The sequence below is a fragment of the Schistocerca americana genome, chromosome X, assembly GCF_021461395.2.
Source record: "Schistocerca americana isolate TAMUIC-IGC-003095 chromosome X, iqSchAmer2.1, whole genome shotgun sequence".
Lineage (NCBI taxonomy): Eukaryota > Metazoa > Arthropoda > Insecta > Orthoptera > Acrididae > Schistocerca > Schistocerca americana.
Genome location: NC_060130.1, coordinates 789,649,779 through 789,663,344, shown reverse-complemented (window position 1 = coordinate 789,663,344; position 13,566 = coordinate 789,649,779). Strand labels below are relative to the sequence as shown.

Here is a 13,566-nt window from a genome sequence, read left to right as displayed (position 1 = left end):
TTCTTTTTCCTCCAGAAATGTGATCTAGAAGGAAGCTTTCATTAAGCGTCCCTCTAGATCGCATCTCTGTTTCACAACTGGACAAAAAAATGGCTCTGAGCACTGTGGGACTTAACTTCTGAGGTCATCAATCCCCTAGAACTTAGAACTACTTAAACCTAACGAACCTAAGGACATCACACACATCCATGCCCGAGGCAGGATTCGAACCTGCGACCGTAGCGGTCGCGCGGTTCCAGACTGTAGCGCCTAGAACCGCTCGGCCACTCCGGCCGGCCCGCAACTAGACATTTCTATGCTGTAAACTCAAGATTTACCGAAACTAGATGGGGTATGTTTTGCGTTTGTAATAACATACCGGCCTCTTAATTCGAATCACTTTTTGCGACCTGTTTCTCGATACAAATTTTGCATCTTCGCTTTTATACCTATAAAATATGCAGACATTTCTTACCACTTTGTTCACCCATCACACCACCGCTTTTTCTTTTTCTGATAAGGTAATTTTAGTTCCTGAAATTTTTTTCGGAGTAACTGATTGTTACATGTGTCACTATCACTTGAAAATTCTTGATGGTTGTAATTTTTCTGTTTCTTCATCGACGTTGGATCCTCACACTGAAATGAGAAGTTTTTCAGTCGTTTCTAGCTACATGTCTGCACTGTTCAAATGTTCGTCTAATAGTTCAAACACCATTTTGCACATCACAAAATCTTCACAGGTGTTTTCTGTTGACAACTTGAGTTGGAAAAACATTCGATGGCTTCCCTATAACTTGCGGAGCGAAATTGGATGCAAAGGATATTTGTTTAGAACTTGAAATAGGGTCAGAAAGATGTGTTTACAAATACTTACCAGAAATTAAAAGGAATGGCCCTAAAAAGCGTGCATTAACTCCCCTTTTTAGTTGAACCTTGGAATATTACTTCATTTCCACGAAAGCTGCAGCGATAACAAGATGGTAACACTTCCCGATTATGAACACAACGTTCACCGAAACAAGAAATGGCGAGATTCAGGGGCGTCCATTTCTTTGTTGCAAACGCCAATCAAGGAAGTACTTGTTATCGCGATTTATTTGTAGGTAACTTCCAGTTCATGTCACCAGCTGAACTTTAACATGTGTTAACTGAGATTTCCTACGAGTGGCATAAAAATCAGGGAGGTTTCGGTATGACAGAATGACCATTCTACAGTTTGACTGTCTTAGCCAGATGAAATGAAATGTCGTGTAGCGAGGGCTTCCCGGTGTGTAGACCTGATCGCCTAGTGCAAGTCTTTTCAGGTGACGTCACTTCGGAGACTTGCGCGTCAACGAGGATGAAAGTATGATGAAGACGACACGTACACCCAGTCCCCGAGTGGGGATCTCCAACCCAGCCGGTTATCGAACCCGGGCCCCTGGGCCTGACAAGCCGGCGCGTTCTTCACTGAGCTACGGTGGCGGACCTTAGCCAGACCACTTCTCTTTATTCACATTATTTGTTTCCCATTAAAAGCTTGTGTGGTCCTCAATTTAGGCTGTTTCAGCTCACGTGCCAGCTAGCCAGAGGGCAGCCAAAGGTACGGGTGGGCAGCGGTGGGCAAACAGCTGACGTGCGGGCAGTCTCGCAGCAGGGCTGTAGCGTAGGTCATCTTACCACACCGGCCGAACGCCCAGAGATGGCCATGTACCTAGCGCACGAGCAAAATATATGCAATAGGACCACCTGGCCGGCAGAGCATATAAGATTCGGTCTTACCACGAGGTAGCTGGCCCTATGGGCTTTGGCCAGAGATGTGCTAGCACTCACTTGATTTGATGCGTGTGTCATGTTGTATATTCGCTGTTTTATAGTGAACTGTCAACATTTCGTGACATTTGGCGATACACATGTTACGTCATATGAAAATGTGACGCTGAGTGTGCAGACTCCTAATGTCAGACTCATTCTTTCACATTTATTGGTAAACGATTACCTGCCAATAGTAGACATAAGTTGTATACAACAGTTCCTGCCACGCAATCGTTCTTACAATATCGGTATAAGTCACAGGCACTAAAACAAATTGTGGAAAAAGGGTTTACGGAGTGTGGGAGTAAAGATGTACGGGACAGTTTTATAAACAGAATCTTTGAGAACGTAAGAAATTACAGTTGAGAATAACACCTACAAGTAATGCCTCTTGCATAATTGTCACATTAAACGGTATTTTCATTGTCCTGAAACAAGTCTACTGTCTAAGTTCGTCTCACTGCAGACACAACACTGTGGGCGCACACCAGGCAGTCAGAAGGCGCGTCCCGCCAGAGCCACCGCCAGCAGCAGCGCAAGCAGCCGCCAACCGCTGCCCGCGGCGCCAGCCGCCGTCTGCATAGCCTGCGGGCGTTCCCCTGCACACACAATGCACGCTTACAGTCACTAGCAGTTCTACCAACCTCCACTCGCCGCCTGCAGCGTCTCCAGTCGTCTGCATCGCCTGTGGACGTCCTCCGACACAAAATGCACGCTTACAGCCAGCAGCAGCGCTACCCACCATCTGCATCGCCTACGGACACATACCTGTACACACATCACATCTTTATGCTACGACAACAAGAGCGAAGCCTCTGCACAATGGAGGCCATGTGGCTAGGTGCAGTATACGGTTGTGCGGCGCCAGTAGAACTCATGAAATCTGAGCTGCTTTTAAGCAATATTTCTCCTATTTTAGAAAATATATTATTTTTTCCGTACAATACGCAAAGGCAATGTCTAAAAAAGGTTGTTCCATAAAGAACACAACTTTTGAAATGTCCACCATTGCCGTTCTAATCAGTTGGAAGCACTGAACGATGCATGATTTTGATCGCCTTTCTTTGTTGTTAGTGACGGAGCGCTTCACGACGGAATAGCAAGTCGTCATAATGAAAATTTATTACGAATGTGGTGAATGTCGGGCAGAGACTGTTCGCAAGCTCTGTGGAATGTTTGGTCAATGTAATGCACCGTTTAGGTGGACTGTGGTGAGACTGATCGCTAAATTTGAGAAAACCTGCCCTGTTGTGGACATTAAACCTTCGACGCATCCTCTTGGTAGTTGTTCTACAGAAAAACATAGTGGGAGATAATGTCACTGCAAGTTTGGTGAAATGTATTCGCCGATGTTCACCTCAATTCGGTATTCCCAGAACCAACATGTAACGAATTCTGAAAAAAGATCAGCACCTTTGGCCATGAAATCAAACTGACATAAGAAGAGACGCCAAAAGATCACGAAGAGTACCGAGAATTTGCCCATTGGGTGATTTCGATAAAAAGAGCGGGCAACAATTTCATCGAGAAAACAATGTTCACTCTTGAGGCTCACTTTCTGTTGAATTAGTACGGGAAAAGCAAACTTGCAGGGTTAAGGGACACAGAAAACCTTTGAGTAGTTATGGAGAAGCCATTACATCCACAACGAGTGACTGAGTGGTGTGACATTTGGACTGAGGGCATAACTCGACCATACTATTTCGAAGATGGAGCTAGAACCGATTGACGGTGGAAGGCGATCGCTACCTCACGTTAAGAGAGTTTTTGTGGTGAACTGGATCGTGTGAATGCTAAAGAGCTTTGGTTTCAACAAGCTGGCGCAACTTGCCACACATGAAACCCATGAATTGCAAAAAGGGACATGTTATGAGATAATCACAAGTGGCATACACAGGAGTAATTTCTAACTTATTTAATTTCTTCAATAAATTTGTATCTTGCTATGCATTTAAAAGCTGTATTTTTAATGGCACATCATTTATAATTTATTGCACTTATTTGAGAATAACAGGTGCTATGTATCCTGTTTTTTGAGCAGTTATCTGAGAAACATGATCAACGTTAGTCAAAACACTACCCATCCACATAGCAAAAAATACCACTGTTTACGAATGGCAAGCCTCTCCATCATGAGATTGAAATCAAACTTTTGGACCAGTATCTACGATATGCACAATATAACTTGGCCTTTTCCTGAGAACAAAGCAATTGTTGGAACTCTGATGACCGTGGGCTGGTACGGGAAGTTTGCGCCCATTGCCAAACTTAGCTACTAAACAATTCAACACGCAGCAATAGCGTGGTAGCATACAGAGTTGTACTGATGTAAGCCTGGACATACCCACAGCACCGTAAAAACGACCTTTTTTCAATTTTTTTACCTGTACTGTGGGTGCAACTACAACGAAGGAATATCTGCGAAGAGGGCAGACTATCCCATGATTCCTGAAGAGAGGCAGCAGCATTTATAATAGTCTGCATGACTGACTGATCTGGCCTTGTATGCGTGATTGACTGATCTGGCCTTGTAACGTTAGCCAATATAGCCTGCTACTGCGAACGTCTGAGAGCAAGGGGAAACTACAGCCATGACTTTTTTCATTCAAAAAAAAAAAAAAAAAAAAGGAAGACTGGGGATTTAACGTCCTGTCGACATCGAGGTCATTAGAGATGGAGCACAAGCTCGGGTAGTGTCAAGGCTAGTAACGGAAATCGGGTGTGCCCTTTCAAAGGAAACATCCCGGCATATACCTGGAGTGATTTAGGGAAATCACGGAAAATATAAATCTGGATGGCCGTACTCGGATTTGAACCGTCGTCCTACCGAATTCGAGTCCCGTGTGCTAACAACTGCGCCACCTCATTCGTTTCTTTTGTTTTTGTTTTTTGTTTCTTTGTTTTATTTTCCTCCTTCCGAGGGCACACTGCTGCATTGTGTGGTCAAATCATGATGGAATCATCTCGGGTAAGGTGTTCTAGAGGTAAAGTAGTCCCCTATTCAGATCTATGGACGAATACTACTCAGGAGAATATCGTCATAAGGAAATACAAAACTGGCGTTATACGGGCCTGAGTGTAGATTGTTAGGGTAGGTAAGTTAGTGAATTTAAAAAGGGCAGTTAATCGGTTGAATCCAGGTACAGTGGGAATTAATGAAATGCAGTATCAGGAAAAATATGAATTTTGTTCTAGTCAGTACAAAGCTATCAACACAACATTAGGTAGGGGCAACGCAGAAGTAAATCTAATAACGAATAAGAAAAAAAGAAATGTGGGTAAGCTATTGTGAAGAGCGTAATGAATACGTTATCGTGGCCAAGACAGACAAAGCCAACACCCACGACAGCTGTACAAGTTTATAGCCTCATGGTTCCGCAGATGATGAACAGAGTGACAGAATGTATGATGAAATAAAGGTAATTATTCAGGTAGTTAAAATAGATGAAAATTTCATTGTGATGGGTAATTACAACACGGTACTAGGAAAAGGAAGAGATGGAAAAATAGTAGGAGAACATAGGCTGAGGGAAAGGAATGAAAAGAGGAAGCGGCCTAGAAGAATTTTGCATAGAGCATGAGTCATTCAAAGCCGATACTTAGTTTAAGAATCATCTAAGGAGGTTGTGCACGTGGAAGAGGCCTAAGGGCACAGGAAGGTTTCAGGCTGACGACGTAATGGTAATACAGAGATTTCGAGACCGGATTTTAAACCGTCAGACTTTTCCAGCGTATGATTTGGACTCTGACCACAATTTATCGGGTCTGAAACGCAGACTGTAACTGAAGAAACTGCAAAATATAGAAAATTAAGGAGCTGAGACATGGATAAAAACTGTAAAATCCAGGTTTTCGAGAGTTTTAGAGGGAGCATTAGGCAACGTTTGATTGAAACAGAGTAAGGGAATACAACAGAAAACGAATGGGTAGCTGTAAGAGATGAAATAGTGAAGATAACATAGGTAAAAAGAGAAGACCTAGTATAAATCTGTGGATAACAAAGGAGACACTGAATTTAACTGAAGGGGTCGGCGGAAGACTGTGCTAACCCCCAGGGGCGTATTTTACATTAGCACTTGTTATATGTTTGTCTGAATTCAAAGACGAGATCATAAAAACAATAGGACAAAGCAATCTGTATAGCAGACAACATTTTCCAAAGGTACGTATGGATCTGCTTCCTACCAGAATGTGGTTCATTTGAGACCGCAAGAGATAACATGATCAGATTATCCGATGTTAAATAGCACTTTAGCATTTTCTTCTGCTGAATTCTTCTATTCACTTAAAGGGACAATATACAGGGTGTTACAAAAAGGTACGGCCAAACTTTCAGGAAACATTACTCACACACAAAGAAAGAAAATATGTTATGTGGACATGTGTCCGGAAACGCTTACTTTCCATGTTAGAGCTCATTTTATTAATTCTCTTCAAATCACATTAATCATGGAATGGAAACACACAGAAACAGAACATTTGCACTGAAATGAGGATTGACACATTGTTGGATGAACCATTCGCAGAAGTGTACCCGTGGAGGCCAATCAGCTGCTGATAGTGCCTGCACACGCTGTACATGGTACGGGAACAACTGGTTCTCCCGTAGCACTCTCCATACAGTGACGTGGTCAACGTTACCTTGTACAGCAGCAACTTTTCTGACGCTGACATTAGGGTTATCGTCAACTGCACGAAGAATTGCCTCGTCCATTGCAGGTGTCCTCGTCGTTCTAGGTCTTCCCCAGTCGCGAGTCATAGGCTGGTATGTTCCGTGCTCCCTAAGACGCCGATCAATTGCTTCGAACGTCTTCCTGTCGGGAGACCTTCGTTCTGGAAATCTGTCTCGATACAAACGTACTGCGCCACGGCTATTGTCCCGTGCTAATCCATACATCAAATAGGCATCTTCCAACTCCGCATTTGCAAACATTGCACTGACTGCAAAACCACGTTCGTGATGAACACTAACCTGTTGATGCTACGTACTGTACTAGGTGCTAGTACTGTAGAGCAATGAGTCGCATGTCAACACAAGAACCGAAGTCAACATTACCTTCCTTCAATTGGGCCAACTGGCGGTGAATCGAGGAAGTACAGTACATACTGGCGAAACTAAAATGAGCTCTAACATGGAAATTAAACGTTTCCGGACACATGTCCACATAACATCTTTTCTTTATTTGTGTGTGAGGAACGTTTCCTGAAAGTTTGGCAGTACCTTTTTGTAACACCCTGTAAACATGCAGCAAATAAAGCAGGCGAAAGAAATTCCAGGTGTCTAAAGATGAGCTTGAGAGAAAGTGCAGAAAGATTAACAGGAAGGGGTACATGACAAATTTATTGCTGTAGAAGCTCACATAACTGGAGGAAAGATAGGTGCTGTCTACAGGAAAATTAAAAGGACCTTTAGAGAAAAGAGAAGTTTGTGTATGAATACCATGAGCTGAGATAGCATGCCAGTGCTATGCAAAGAAGGAAAATATGAAAGATGGCAGGAATATATACATAGGACCTCTGCAAGGGAAATAAACTTGAAGACAATGTTACAAAAAGGGAAGAGGAACTGGGTGAAAATGAGATGGGAGATATAATGTGAGAAGAGTTTGACAGAACAATGAATGATCTAAGTGGAAACAATATCCTTAAAGCAGAAGCCATTCCCTCAGAATCGCTGTAAATCTTAGGAGAGCCAACCATGACACAATAGTTCTACCTGCTGTGCAAGGTATATGATGCAAGCGAAATACACTCAGACTTCAGGAAGATTGTAATAAGTCCAATTCTAGAGAAGCCATGTGCTGACAGACGTAATTACTATCGAGCCATAAGTCACTGTTACAAAATATTGAATGAATTACTTACAGACGAATAGGAAAATAAAGGTAGAGGCTGACGTTGGAGGAGAACAGCTCGAATTTTGGTGAAACGTAAAAGTGTGCGAGGCAATACGGACCCTGTGGCGTATACTAGGTTCATAAAAGATAGTTTGAAAAATGGCAAACCTATGTTTGTGGCATTTTCAGATTCAGAAAAAGCTTTTATCAATGTGAACTAGATTATACTCTTTGAAATTTTAAGAGTAGCAGGGATAAAATGTAGGTACCAAAAGGCTATTCACGACTTATACAGAAACCAGACTGCATGTATAAGACTCGAAGAAAATGAAAGGTAAGTAGTAGTTAAGAAGGCAGTGAGATAGAGGTGTAGCCCATCCCCTACGTCATTCGATCCGTGCATTCAGTATGTTGTGAAGGAAACGAATGAGAAATTTTTAAAGGGACTTAAAGTTCAGGAAGAAGACAAAAGAACTTTGCGGTTTGCTGATGACATTGTATTCAATCACAGATGGCTAAGTACTTGGGAGGGCAGTTGAATGGATTGGATACAGTCTTGAAAACAGATCATGGGATGAACATCAATAAAGTAAAACAACATTAATGAGTTATAGTAGAAGTAAATCAGGTGATACTAAGAGAATTATGTTATGAAATGAGACTCAGAAGGTAGTATATGAGTTTTGTTATTTGGACAACAAAATAACTGATAATGACCGAAGTACAGAAGAAACAAATTGTGACTGGTAATAGACAGAACAGTTTTTCTGAATACGTGGATTTCGTTAACATCTAATATATACCTAAGTGTTAGATCTAATATATACCTAAGTGTTAGGAAATCTTTTCTGCAAGTATTTGTCTAGAGTGTAGCCTTGTGTTGATGTGAATCGTGGAGAAAAGGCAATTCAGAGAATAATAGAGAAGCTTTCGAAATATCAGACTGTAGAAGAATGCTTAAGATTAGACGGGAAGATAGAATAACGAATGAATCGAAGTACAGAAAAAAGAAATTTAAGGACGACTAAAAGAAGGGATTGGTTGGTAGGACACATCCTGAGACATCAAGGAATTATCAGTTAGGTAATGGAAATAAGTCTTGGGGCGGGGGGAAACTGGAAGGTGGAGACAAAGTCATGAATTGTGGAGTGTCGGTTGAGCTATTTAGCATATCCGTGAGATGCTACAGAATCTATCCACAGTGACCTACAGTAATCGATAACTCCCCATAAGCCCACGAAAATAAAAAAAAATATAATGTCACACAAAGGATAGTGGCTTATCTAATTAAATTACCAGGGCTGGCTCAGTCAGGAATGAAAAGATGGGTACTGCACCTCACACAGATATAGTGACAATAGGCTCTATCAGACAACGGAAAGAAGCTAAGGGTCACAACAACAGTATGATTTATTGCTAAAGTACATAAAAAATTGTTAATCGACTGACTCAAGAACGCAGTATTACAAGGACTAAAGACTGAAAACATATACGACAGCCTTGGCACAGATGGATGTATACATAATAAAAATGATATAAAACTGTATTCGTGAATATGAACAATGATTGCGGAATAAGTTAAAGAAAAGCTCCGGAGAAGTGTGAACAAATAGCAGTGCTCTCACCTAAGAACATAGTGGGTGCAGGAAGCTGGCTGGCTGTGAAAATTAGACCAGCAAAACGCAACTTTGATGGAAGATAAATGACTCCACACTCACCCTGGTTCAGTGAATGCAAACACAGTCCATGCTTACCACCCTAATGAAGTACGAGAGGCCGGCCGCGGTGGCCGTGCGGTTCTGGCGCTGCAGTCCGGAACCGCGGGACTGCTACGGTCGCAGGTTCGAATCCTGCCTCGGGCATCGGTGTGTGTGATGTCCTTAGGTTAGTTAGGTTTAAGTAGTTCTAAGTTCTAGGGGACTTATGACCTAAGATGTTGAGTCCCATAGTGCTCAGAGCCATTTGAACCATTTGAAGTACGAGAGCAGGAGCCAGTTGTGTTAATGGCTGAGAATTCTAAGTTCAGCCATAGCATCTGAGTTCTGCTCTAAGTCAGAGACTTATCGCTCTGCAGCTCTACGACGAAGTGTACTGCAAAAAGCCTTGCCGAGAAATGTCTTTTACGATGTCTCAGGATCAACTGTTCACTATGATGCCCTAAATAGAAGCACCTTCTTATTCTCCTCTACAAGACAGCTGGTTCTGCCAGACTGGAATCTCAGTGGCCAATCGCAACAGACATTGCAAGTTCTGACCAATGATAATTAAATAATTCTCTATTCTTACGGATTCTGCCGTGACTAACGAATGAAGTACATTTTTCTCTTGGAGCAGGGTAAAAGGCAGAAAATCTCCCCCGCTATGTAACAGATTTCTAGTTACGACCAATCAAAAGGCGTTCACATACACAGGTGCACGCAGGATCTCTCCCATTCTACCAAAATAATTACTATGAGCCAATAAGAAATATCATTCCAAAATTTAAAAAAAATTGAGCTGGTCTCATGCTGGATTGTCTCATGCTAACCGTGTTGTGTTTTTTTTTGTGTCCTTCAGAATTTATCTTTGCTTTTTGCTTTGCACACAATGAAGGTTTATGATGGGGTGCTCGGCGCTCCTGCTGTGCTCGTATGGCAGAGTGCTATTCCCGGTATTTACGCGATTGACACTTTGGCTTACAGTACAAAACATTTTTACGAACTGTGCAGGTCTATAGTGATTCTCACCTTTTGCCAGCCAGCTAAAAGCCCCAGCTTGCAGCACATTACAAGACCGCTACACCATACCAAAAAGAAAAGAGGTAGACATAATTATAACAGCAGTCATCGGCATTTCTTATCATTCAGCACTAGTGATGTAGTTGGATCTGCATGTTGGAATGTTAAACACGTTACAGGACAATTCTGGAGAAACAAAATGGATGTAGATTATAGTAGTTTTGCAGAGATGAAGAGGCTTGCACAGCATTGACTAGTATGGAGAACAGCATCAGACCAGTCTTCAGACTGAAGACCACAACAGCGGATGACAAACATTACACACAATTAATTGCGTCATTGTTGTAATTAAATGAAAAAAATCCGTAAACTTCATAAAAAAATGAAAGTAAATAAATATATGTCCTATTTCTTTTATGTCTGCTACGCACAATGATTTTCATATATTGTATAATAAATAACATATTATATTTGTTCCTCATAAATTATTGATAGTGCATAAATTAATAATTGGAAATAAATGAAAACACATTATAAATAAGTGTTGCGGACATATTTATTTCCAAAAATGATGTTTTATTCTAACTGAAGTTTCTATTTCCTTGCTTTTTGCGAAGTAATTTCATTGGTTACGTCATTGAAATTAAATTTAGCGGCGCTGTTGTGTTCTATCTACAGTGAGCTGAATTTGACAGTATTAATCGATTTTTTTATCGTCTTTAATTTGCTGTAGCTATGTTGAAAATATGCAGAAGTCACTGAAATTGTAATAAATATCCTCAAAGCTGTTCCCATGTTTGGATAAGCATCTCGTAATCTGTACTTTGAAAAAAAAAAAAAACTTCAAAATATCTAAATGGGAATCTATGTCAATGCTCTTCATCACCTCTTTCTACTAGAATCTGAAAGCCGCTATTTAGTTAACTAGCTCAGTTGTACCGGTATTTCTACTATATTTGTCACCAAAATCTCCTCTATATTTTTCAAAAAAATGGCTCTGAGCACTATGGGGCTTAACAGCTGTGGTCATCAGTCCCCTAGAACTTAGAACTACTTAAACCTAACTAACCTAAGGACATCACACGCATCCATGCCCGAGGCAGAATTCGAACCTGCGACCGTAGCAGTCGCGCGGTTCCGGACTGCGCGCCTAGAACCGCGAGACTACCGCGGCCGGCTCTATATTTTTCAAAATAAGATACAAATTTCATATTTAAGACGTTTCTGACAGGAATAATTGAAGTGAGAGGAAATGGTATTTCACATGTAAGATTTGTTTCTCATTTCACTTATTATTCTATCAAGTAATTAGCAGTGCTCTTTCTTAAACAGTTTCACTCCAGTCCTCAGTTGGAAGGAATTGGCAAAAGTCGGAAGCTTTCAGTCAAATAGCGTATTTGCTTCAGCACCCACTTGCCAACCGTTAAGGTTCTACAATACCGTAGCGAAGTTGCTGCAGAAACTCCATTGTTGAACATGAGCAAGCTGTGTAGCCTGTAGCGATACGTACCAGGTGCACTATTGACACGCTATCCATGTGACGGCCTTCTCAATAGTAGTCATTCCCTTATTATGCTTTTCAGGACAGTTTATCAGAAAATGACAATACTACTAAACAGCTCAAATATATGAGCGCATTTTTTGTAGGTTCGGGTGGAAAATACTGTCACTGTGATTCCACACTTCTAATAGATCTTGTTTAAGATCTAGAAGGCAAACTTTCAGATAATAACAGAACTATGATGGTAGCTCGGTCTCCATTCCAGTTAGAAAATTATTCCTTTCTTGATACTTTTTTGTAATATTCACTCTGTTTTCCTGTAATATATCAGAGTTGTGATAATCTACTCTAACAGTCGTTTCAACAGTTGCTAGCAAATTTTGATAATTTTGATGGCCTTCGTACTTTATTAAGTGTCTTGAAAAGGCTAATGTGTTAACATATTCAGTTAGTAGCAATAGCTGTTTGATTTCTGTTATGATGTTACTCTACAGATTCTCTCCAATAGTTGTCATGCGTTGCACGTCAGATATATTGATTTTCTACGTACTTTTTATATGGATTACTTTACTGATAACAACGTACATTTCCTAAGCAAATTTCAAGAGTAGCCGCAGGCCACAGAATATTCACAAACATATGCCAGAATTAAAATATCTGCGGCTGTTAGCATGGGTGATGCACCATCATGTCAGCAAATATTACTCTCGACAACTATAACTATACGCAAGCCGGCCGGAGTGGCCGGACGGTTCTAGGCGCTTCAGTCTGGAACCGCGTGACCGCTACGGTCGCAGGTTGGAATCCTGCCCTGGGCATGGATGTGTGTGATTTCCTTAGGTTAGTTAGGTTTAATTAGTTCTAAGTTCTAGGGGACTGACGACCTCAGATGTTAAGTTCCATAGTGCTCAGAGCCATTTGAACTATACGCAGCAGCAAAAAACCTTCAGTCATATAGAACGTTTAATTAGTGGATACTTCTTGAATTACACTGACGTGACAATGGGCTAGAAACATACACATATACGGATGGCCGTAGTATCGGGTATACAAAGAATAAAGGGGCAGTGCATTTGCGAAGCTGTCATTTGTACTCTGATGATTCATGTGAAAAGGTTCCCGACGTGACTATGGCCGCACCACGGGAATTATCAGACTCTGAAAGCGGAATGATAGGCGGAGCTAAACGCATGGGGCATTCCATTTCAGAAATCGTGAGGAAATTCAGTATTCCGAAATCCATAGTTTCATGAGTGTGCCGAGAATACCAAATTTTAGGCATTACCTCTCACCACGCTCAACACAGTGGCCAGCGGCCTTCACTTAACGATCGAGAACAGCGGCGTTTGCTAAGAGTTGTTAGTGCTGATAGCCAATACGTGAAATAACCACAGAAAACATTGCGGGACGTAAGAGGAACGTATCAGTTCGGAAAGTGCGGTGAAATTTGGTGCTAATGGGGCCAGAAGACGACAGACGCGAGTTCGTTTGCTAACAGAACCACACAGTCTGTGTCGCCTCTCCTCGCCTCATGAACATATTGGTTGGATCCTAGATGATTGGAAAACCGTGGCCCGGCCACATGAGTCTCGATTTCCGCTGGTAAGAAATAATTGTTGGGATCGTGTGTGGCGCAGACACCTCGAAGCCATGGACCCAGGTTGTCAACAAAGCACTGTGCAAGCTGGTGGTGGCTCCATAATGGTTTGAGCTGAGTTTACATGGAATATACTGT

At 41.6% G+C, this 13,566-nt stretch overlaps 1 protein-coding gene across 2 annotated transcripts in view; it reads right to left on the bottom strand.

Moving 5' to 3' along the window:
- Nucleotides 1–2,081: 2,081 nt before the first annotated feature.
- The window catches only part of LOC124555555 (protein turtle homolog B-like), a 434,783-nt gene continuing 423,298 nt past the window's right edge, over nucleotides 2,082–13,566 (bottom strand). For both annotated transcript variants that reach the window (XM_047129511.1, XM_047129512.1), the window contains one exon: nucleotides 2,082–2,375. In XM_047129511.1, coding sequence (XP_046985467.1) covers nucleotides 2,272–2,375 — 104 coding nt within the window. In that variant the 3' untranslated portion in view covers nucleotides 2,082–2,271. The remainder of the gene's footprint in view (nucleotides 2,376–13,566) is intronic.